This window comes from Ipomoea triloba, chromosome 10 (genome assembly GCF_003576645.1).
Source record: "Ipomoea triloba cultivar NCNSP0323 chromosome 10, ASM357664v1".
NCBI classification, from domain to species: domain Eukaryota; kingdom Viridiplantae; phylum Streptophyta; class Magnoliopsida; order Solanales; family Convolvulaceae; genus Ipomoea; species Ipomoea triloba.
In genome coordinates, this window is record NC_044925.1 from 5,956,716 (window position 1) to 5,967,137 (window position 10,422).

Below are 10,422 nucleotides of genomic sequence, written 5' to 3' on the forward strand. Positions count from 1 at the left end.
ATTTAAACCACATATACAAAAAATATTTTAAATATAAAGTATAAAAATCATTAAACTCTCAATTGTTCATGGCAGAGATTGAACTCTACGCCGATCCAAACCTCCAATGTTTGTGACAAGGATTGAACTCCTACCCCACCGTCAAAAGCAACTCTTTATTAAGTGAGACTTTTTGTCCACAATTCAAATAACATAGGGCATCTTCCCACAATTTATACTGTCCTTATATGATGGCTCTATTCGAAAGAAAATAGTTTTAAAATTATGCCTTATTGAATTAAGGTTAAAATTATATATATATATATATATATATATATATATATTGACGGTAAATATGTTACCGGAATATAATTTGTATTATTAGTTGAATATGATAATACAGTGTGTCATTTCAGTACAGTAGAGTTTTGTGTGTTAGAAACAAAGTGTCCCCACCACTCTACAACAGACTCTTCTTTTTATATCTACTACAAACGACTCTTCGTATAACGTACATTTAATCCTATCTGTACTAAGAGCTGGTAATAACAACAAGGTATAACTCCTCTTCAAAGTGTCATCATTGTGTAACGGGTGACCGATTGTCTGCCTTCGAGTCAGTGCTTGTGTTTCGGATCGAGTACTACTTGCCCAATTACTCTGTCATATATATATATATATATACACACACACACACACACACACTAGTAGTTTGTATGCGTGATGCGCGAAAACTTATGCCCAATATTAAAACATTAATAAATACAAATAATTAAAATTTATAATTCGAATTATATATTCACAAATAATATATGTATTTTATACACACATATATGATTTACCATTAATAGAAATTTAATTAAAATATAATCAACCATTAAATTAATTATATAATGATTTTAATAAAATGATATGATAGTTAAAGAATAGGAAAAGATATGATAGATATAGGTGTATGATAATAATGATGGAGTTAAAATTTGATGAGCACAAATGAGGAGTGTAAAAAGGGTGTAATGTCGTTCTGCTGAGGATTGGGGCTATGGCACGTAATTGTGTGAATTACCAGGCACTAGAGTATGTGAATTAATAGAATCCAAGCAACAAAGATTGAGTGGTGTAAAAGAAAGCAATTGATTAATGTGTAAATAGTATGATAAAAGTATGGGCCAGATTAGGGGGTTGTAATCTTGATGTTCCAACCAACTCAGATTAGGGAAAGAATATTTAACCAAGGGATATATGGGCAATGCACAAAAGAATTCTACTCAGCTACTTTCGTAATCAATAAGAAAATTAGGCTAAAATTGCCCCACTATCGTGATGCATCAATCATAACCTTAAGCACCTAAGCATTGTAAGCCCCCAAAATTACCTCTACTTTCATAGCAGGAAAATTAGGTTGAAATGGTAAGGCTCGAGGTCTCCATCCAACTGTCGTTGTAATGAATCCCTCTCCTAGACTAGCAATTAATTGTGGCCATCAATCAATAACAAGTAGAAAGAAATCCCCAAATCAACATAAACCCCAGGTAAAAGATTCAATCCCTTTATGCAATTAATTATCAATTGAACATCAAGATTAACAATGGATCCCTAATCCAAACCCATAAACGAACTACTCCCGCATGATGGGAGTAAACAAAGCAAAGTAATAATTAATAACCATAAACATTGCAAGAAAGTAATAAACGAATAAGAGAACTTAACTGATAAAGAACAAATCCAATCTTCAATCTTTGATTCCAATCTTGAAATTAAATAATCTAATGTGAAACTAATCTAAACTATGCTAGGGAAATATAAACTAAAAGCTAGGGTTCAGAACTCTGTAAGGNGAAATGGTAAGGCTCGAGGTCTCCATCCAACTGTCGTTGTAATGAATCCCTCTCCTAGACTAGCAATTAATTGTGGCCATCAATCAATAACAAGTAGAAAGAAATCCCCAAATCAACATAAACCCCAGGTAAAAGATTCAATCCCTTTATGCAATTAATTATCAATTGAACATCAAGATTAACAATGGATCCCTAATCCAAACCCATAAACGAACTACTCCCGCATGATGGGAGTAAACAAAGCAAAGTAATAATTAATAACCATAAACATTGCAAGAAAGTAATAAACGAATAAGAGAACTTAACTGATAAAGAACAAATCCAATCTTCAATCTTTGATTCCAATCTTGAAATTAAATAATCTAATGTGAAACTAATCTAAACTATGCTAGGGAAATATAAACTAAAAGCTAGGGTTCAGAACTCTGTAAGGAACCCTCCTTTAATTGTAGAGAATATGTAGAATATATAGGAGATAGATGGGCCTTGGCCCATTAGGCAACTTCCAATTCTTTTCCAACTTGTATTCTTGTTTCCTTTCTTCCTTGTAATTCCATTTTCTTCCAGAACTTGTCCAAAATGCTCCACAATTCTTCCTTTGTTGTTTCTTGTAGATAATTCAACACTTGGACAATATAACACACAAACAATTCCCAATTTCACTAGGATAAAGAAAATAAGCATCAAAACAACTAAAATAAGGGGTGAATTATTGTACAAAATAGTAGATATCAAAATTAACGGTGTTATAACGGTGTACGGGTAGTTTTGTATAACAAGAATGTAGTAAGGACATTTTTGTCTAATAACATTGAAGTGTACAATATTTAAAGCAAAATGTATACATTTATTAGCATACAAAAAGATGGACATAAATCAAGGATATAACCTTGATTGAGACAGTCATTTCAGTACAGTAGAGTTTTGTGTGTTAGAAACAAAGTGTCCCCACCACTCTACAACAGACTCTTCTTTTTATATCTACTACAAACGACTCTTCGTATAACGTACATTTAATCCTATCTGTACTAAGTGCTAGTAATAACAACAAGGTATAACTCCTCTTCAAAGTGTCATCATTGTGTAACGGGTGACCGATTGTCTGCCTTCGAGTCAGTGCTTGTGTTTTGGATCGAGTACTACTTGCCCAATTACTCTGTCATATATATATATATATATAACTACTTGCCCAATTACTCTGTCATATATATATATATATATACACACTAGTAGTTTGTACGCGTGATGCGCGAAAACTCATGCCCAATATTAAAACATTAATAAATACAAATAATTAAAATNACTACTTGCCCAATTACTCTGTCATATATATATATATATATATACACACTAGTAGTTTGTACGCGTGATGCGCGAAAACTCATGCCCAATATTAAAACATTAATAAATACAAATAATTAAAATTTATAATTCGAATTATATATACACAAATAATATATGTATTTTATACACACATATATGATTTACCATTAATAGAAATTTAATTAAAATATAATCAACCATTAAATTAATTATATAATGATTTTAATAAAATGATAGTTAAAGAATAGGAAAAGATATGATAGATATAGGTGTATGATAATAATGATGGAGTTAAAATTAACGGTGTTATAACGGTGTAAGGGTAGTTTTGTATAACAAGAATGTAGTAGAGACATTTTTGTCTAATAACATTGAAGTGTACAATATTTAAAGCAAAATGTATACATTTATTAGCATACAAAAAGAGGGACATAAATCAAGGATATAACCTTTATTGAGACTTATTATGTTTAATTAAATTTTATATATATATATATATATATATATATATATATATATATATATATATCTTTTAAATGATATTTTGCACCGCTATCTTAACAACTGACTGTATTAGTGTAGTTTGACAATAACGGTATTTATAATTGTTTGATTTTCCTTTTCCTTTTCTTACTATAAAAAAGTAAGGTATTATTTTCAAACAATATTCTTCTATATTCTTTATAATTAAAGAAAAACAAAAAAACAAAATCAATACTTAATTATTTCAGTTCATGGTTAACCATATTATTTTACTAGAAATGAAAAAGGTGCCTTTTTCAAGTTAAAACCTCAGCCCCTCTCCACCATATTATTTTATAGAAAAAAATTATATATAGTCCTCTAATTATTGAAAAATAGTTAACTCGTTCTCCACACATTTAGTCTCTCAATTATTATCTCGATAATGTTTATAAGGAGTATTTGACAATTAGCTGATAGTTGATTATGTTAGTTGTTTTTACCAACTAATAGTATTATCTAGTTATAAAAATGTGTTTTGTAAATTAGTTGTTTACTCTTAACTAATTAAATGTAAAATGACATATATAAAGTAAATGATAAGTATATTGTACTATTTACTTAACTCTTATATTACTTTTACAACTTCTTGTTGTTGATATTATTAATTATTTTTAACTATTATTTTTGTTATTATTAATAACATTATAATTATAAAGAAACACTCCTTAATTAATAATAATTCAATAATAAAACTATAAATTCAAATAAAAATATAATTAACATAAGTTCTTAATAATAATAATTCAACATAACAATTTATACTTAATTAAAGCAGTGTCTTGATGAGCCGAGAGTTAATTAAGATGTTGGGCTTTAGTCGGATTTTGATGATATTAAAAATGTAAATTTGAATAAATATAAATACTACAATAACCAATAACTATTAAGAGTATATTAAATTTTTAAATTCAAAATGCAATAAGTTGATATTAATAAGCTACTCAAAAAACCTTTTTCATTTTCAACTTATTAGCATCAATAAAGCAAGTCAAAAAGGTGTTTATCGAACACTTATTTTGGTTGTTTGATTGTTTGATCAAACCAAATAATTAAAGTTTGTCAAATAGACCAAACTTTGGATGATAAATCATTTTTCCAACACCCTAATTTCTCAATAATAATTAAGGGACTATATCTCTCATTTGAGATACTAAACATTTTATATCCAGTGATAAACTATATCCACCACCAAATTAAAATACTAACTAGGAAATTAAATGTGAAGAACCTAATAATTAAGAGAATAAATCAACTAATTTATCGTATTTAAAATATTAAAAGTGTCATTTTCTCCAATTTTTTTTATCTACACGTGTAAATGCTTGGAAAGCATATTGCCATAAATGAAGCACTGACATGGACACCTAATTCGAACCGTCTAGCTTTCAATTCTAGTGCTGGCCGTACAAGACTGCAACAGTTGACATGCGCTGAACAAGTTTTCGTGCCCAAATGGCCAAATACATACATAAATATGGGAACATAGGAAAACTAATAATCCGGGACACTTATTCAGTTATTCCATTTTCTAATTTTCTAATTCTTCAATTTTTTTTTAAAAATATTTTAATTTTCCACTTTAATAAACAAGTTAATGTCATATGGGGTCCTCCAATTCAAGTATAGTGATTTTGACACGTTTAGTCCTAAACTTTCAGATTGATCACATGTGGTCCTTCGACTTTCAAATTGTTACTTGCCGTGGTCAAAGTTAACCACCATAGTCCTTCAACTATTAAATTTTAAGTTGGTCCTTCCACGAGGACTACAACTGGTTAAATTTTAAAAGTTGAAGGACTATTTGTGATTATGTTGAACCATGGATGGTAACAATTTGAAAATAAAAGAACCATGGGTTGTGAATTTAAAAGTTTAGGACTAAACGCGGCAAAACCACTATACTTGAATTGGAGGTCTCCTTATGGCATTAACTCGTTTTTGCAAATAAAAAATATATTTCATTCGCCTCATTTTATATGTCCAATTCGATTAACAAGACTTCATTATTTATACTGATTTTTATAATATTAAATTTAGTATTATTATTTCAAATGTATATATTTAGAAACTATATTAAAAGTATTAGTATATAAAAAAACTAAAATTTAAAATTATAAAAAAATATTAAAAAATAAGTAAAAATAGTAGTTAATTTGACCATTGAACAATAAATAAAATAAGTAAAATATGAAAGAATGAGTACATAGCATTACTTATAAAAAAGTTTAACAATTAGCTGATAACTAATTATGTTAACAGATAATTGATGCACCATTATTTATTAAATCGCTATTATTTTTAGAATTCAGCACCATATCAAATTGTCACAGTAGAATTTTTTGTTATTATTAGTTAATATATAAAAGCTAAAGAAGATTAATGTGAAAGTTAAATAAATGAGGCACACAAAATGATAAGGAGTATAAAGAAGTTGGGAATATAAAAGCAGGTCGGGACATGTCCATATATAACAGGAATCTAGCAAATAAATCCAAGTATCAAGGCAAGCTTCTTTAATTGTAGCTTACGTTAATTACCAAATCCGGAGCACTTCTACTTTCAGCCTACCTTCTATCTACCAAAGCCTGCACGCTCTGCTCTGCTGCGTAAAATAAATAAATATGATGACACATTGACACCACTTTGCACGCAGCTTTAATCCTTGTACCATACTTGATTGATTTATCATTTCTGCCTTCAACTACTCTTTTTTTTTTTTTTTTTTTTTTTTTTTTTTTTTACTCCTCGTTTGCTTCAAATATTAATTTCTACATTATAGGGATCATAAAGTTTTATGGTGTTGAAGAAAAGCCAAAGGTCTTGTGCTGAAATGACATGTAGTGACTCTTTGTATGCAATGAGAGGTCATGAGATTGAGTCTCAATCATCACATTCTATATAGTATTTTTTGAGATTAAATAAAAAAAAAACATAGTATTATTATATTTGTTTAATATAAAGTTGAAATTAAAATTATTGTTATTAGTCGTTGTTTAAATATATACAACGTAAAATGAAATTCAAATTAAATCAATAAAATAAACAAGAATATTAACAAAATTATTATCATTTTTTTTAGTTTATAACAAATAAAATAAACAATAATATTAATAAAATTATATTTTATTAAGTTTATAACCGTTCATCACCCCCATTTTCGCTTGCAAAAACAAACAAATATACTAAACTTTTAAAGTTTGAAATAATTATAAAATATGTAAAACCTTTTCTTGCAAACACCTCTTCTTCTATCCAAACAGTTTGACAAGCCGAAAGCCGGGAAAGAGAGGTTCTTGGTTACAGACAGGGCGCTCGTTTTAAAGTTTGAAATAATTATAAAATGAATTTTTTTTTTTGGTAAATCCACCAGGTCTTTCTTTGTTCGTTTAATGCCCTGGCTTCGAGAGTCACAGAAGTTGATCCAGGAAAATCATTACTTGTAGGAAGTTCACTTACCACTTGAGCTACCCATTGGGTTAATTCACTTTTAAAAAAAAATTAATTCATTAAATAAAATAAAAGACAATCAACAAGGTAAAGAGGGGGAGTATCAAACCACTATACTCCACACTACCGTACAAAGAAACGGCAATAAATATTGTTGCCGGAAAATGAATTTCATATTTCTTTTACAAAATTTTTTAACCATTAATGAACACTGATAAACATTTGAGATCCGTATTATATATATATATATATATATATATATATAACAGTATTGTTGAATATTTCAAAACACCTGATGCTGTAAAACATCATCAGACTAATAGAAAGGTGCCAACTAACTGATCGACCTAACAAGAATCCCAATCCTAGCTACCTCTGAAACAGTGAAACCCCATTCTCTCTTTTAACCTTTTCAACACTGTTGACTTCAAAAAATTCTCTTTTACAGTGTCTTGGCTTTGGTATGTAGATTATTGGGACAAAGTAGGCATAAATTGTAGCATATTATAGTCTATTTTGTGATGAACTAATTAACCCGCATGAAATGCATTTTTTTTTAATTTCTCCCATTTCCATTGATTATGTTTCCAAGTACCCCAAAAAACACTAAAATATATATATATATATATAGTCATCATCAGGTGCGGACGTGCTCCCCGTACAGCCGTGCGGTTCACACCACTCAATGTTAAGAAACACATCACAAATATGCACTGTGGTGTGTTTCTTAACATTGTGGTGTGTTTCATTTGTGTTTCATTGTGGTGTGTTTCTTAACATTGAGTGGTGTGTGACCGCACGACCGCAACTGAAATTATTTCTATATATATATATATATAATCCAGGCAATTGGTCCTTAAAAGTTGGCTTTGTCATTAACATATATACTGCAGTGCAGTTTCAACTCCATCCTCATCTAGTTTGATCACTAGTACGTAGTACATACATAACTGTTGGCTTGTACAGCAATGACAGTGTGATAATCAGAAGGAATCTTTACTCTTTCCCATAGTAAAAATCAAAACTCCATGGCTAAATTGTCATGGTCAGAAGAAATCAAACGGCGCCGTATGATGGCTGGAGCCGTCACCCGGATGCGACGTCGTCTTCTGTCTCCGAATCCCGGGCACCGAGGGGGGCGTCACCGATCTTATAAGCGCGAAATTCAAGCCCTTAAAAAACGGGTGGGTCTTCACGTCGGCCGACCCGCGCCTTGCCCCGAGTCGCCTTGTCGGGTTTCGGATCAGCAACCCGGAGATCAAATCCCGCGCGTGCATTTCGCTCGTCCCAACTGCCGCGTCGTTCGGGAACGTCAGGGGCTTCTGTACTATGTTCCGCAGCGTATCCTCATTCGATGCACCCGCGAACGGAGTTCCTCCGTAGATCATCTCGTACATGAATATCCCGAACGCCCACCAATCCACGGCGTTGCCGTGGGACCCGCCGGAGGCCACCTCAGGCGCCACGTACTCGTGGGTCCCCACGAAGGAGCATGATCGGGCGCTGATCGGCTCCGCCACGAACAACCGGCTGTTGGACAGCGTTTGGATTTTCTTCGACCGGAAAAGCCGGTCGGAAATGCAAGAAAACGGGGTTCTTATACGTGTCGCCGCTGGCGACGTTTGCGGGTACACGGAAATATCCGGCGACTGTACAGCCGGCATTATTGCGTCGGAACAAAGAGATAAATCAAAATCCGTTAGCATAATATGACCGTCCGATCTAACCAACACATTTTCTGGTTTTAAATCCCTGTAAATTATTCCTAATAGGTGAAGATACTCTAGTGCCACCAAAACCTCCGCAGCATAAAACCTGAAAAAACCCATCCAAATCATAAGCAAAATGTTATTGGTATGTCAAAAATTATAATTAACAGTAAAAGCAAAATTATTTTTCCTTATAAATTATTATTATTATATTTTAGAGAGCCAAGATGATGAACTGACATTTATCAGCTACATGGCTCTCTAAAATATAATCTTAGTTACATGTTGCCAAAATATAATTGTCAGTTCATCATCTTGGCTCTTTAATTATCTTAATTACATGTTGCTAGACTTACTTTTATCGTTCTTAGCTTAACAATCTTAAGCTTACATGTTGCTAGACTTACTCCTATCAGCCTTTGCTCAACAATTTCAATCACATGGTGCTGGACTTGACTTTTATAGACTTTCGTCCAACAGTCTTTTAATCATATGGTGTTAGACTTAACCTTATCAACTTCTGTCTAACAATTCTTATCAGCATAGTGCTAGACTTGGCTCTTATCTCTTCAGGACAACACAAAAGGAAAAGAAATTGTTAGTACCTAGCAGAGCTTAGAGAGAAGCGCTTGTGAGGCAGTTTGTGTCTGAGAGAATGCAAATCGCCGCCGGGACAGTACTCCATAACCACACAACTGAAATGGGAGGCTTGGAATTCGGCGAAGAGGGTCGGCAAGAAAGGGTGGTTTAACATTCGCATGATTTTCCGCTCCGTTTCCGCTCTCCGAACCTTATTCTTCACCGCCAACGCCTCATTGTCCACCACCTTCATGGCGTAGAGCCGCGCCCTCGCCTCCTCGTCTCCGCCGCGGAGCCGGCAGAGGTACACCCTTCCGATGTCCCCGCTGCCGATCTGCCGGAGAAGGCTGAAGTCCCTGAAGCTCGGCCCGCCGGCGCCGCCGCTGATGATGGTTTGAAACGAAGAATCCGAAGAGCGGCGCGGCATGAGCGTCGCCGGATTATGCTCCGGCGAGTTGGTGAGGATCTCAAAGGAGAGACGGCTGAAGCTGGTGCACTGGCTCTGATCGCTTCCACTGCTCATTGAGCTTTTGCCGGAGTTCACGCCTTCGGAAATGCTGAGGTCGTCGGGAAAACAATTCATTAAATCTAACATTATTCTTAAAGAAAGGAAGATCACAAACACATAACAACCGGCGGCCGGCGAATCGATGAATTGGAATACAGAGATTTGGACGGGAAATTGAAATCAGTGATTGGCGTTCAGGAAAGGACAAACATTATAAAGATTAGAGCGAGAGAGCGTTTTCCCTAGAGGGAGAGAGTTATGGGTCTGGAACTTCTGAACATGAGCTGGCTGGCTGGTTATGGTTTTATCGTTGGGTTATAGGGCTGGGGTGAAACCGCAATTTATATTGGCCCTATTTATCATAAATGACTGTTAGCTGATTGGGTCGGATGTTTGGGTTAGAAGATATGATTTGTCGATAGTATTGACTGATTTTAGAAAATTGTTTGATAAATTAGCTTTTAGCTGATAGCTGTTTGGTATAATTTCTTTTCTCAAAAAACTAATTAAAAAG

The 10,422-nt window shown here is 33.0% G+C and overlaps 1 protein-coding gene across 1 annotated transcript; it reads right to left on the reverse strand.

The window, feature by feature from the left end:
- Positions 1-7,961: 7,961 nt before the first annotated feature.
- LOC116031896 (protein kinase PINOID-like) lies at positions 7,962-10,186 on the reverse strand. Its single transcript, XM_031274248.1, has 2 exons — positions 9,427-10,186; positions 7,962-8,927 (listed from the first exon to the last, which is right to left on the reverse strand). The coding sequence occupies exons 1-2, from the start codon at positions 9,993-9,995 to the stop codon at positions 8,159-8,161; spliced, it is 1,338 nt and encodes a 445-aa protein (XP_031130108.1). The 5' UTR covers positions 9,996-10,186; the 3' UTR covers positions 7,962-8,158.
- Positions 10,187-10,422: the final 236 nt, after the last annotated feature.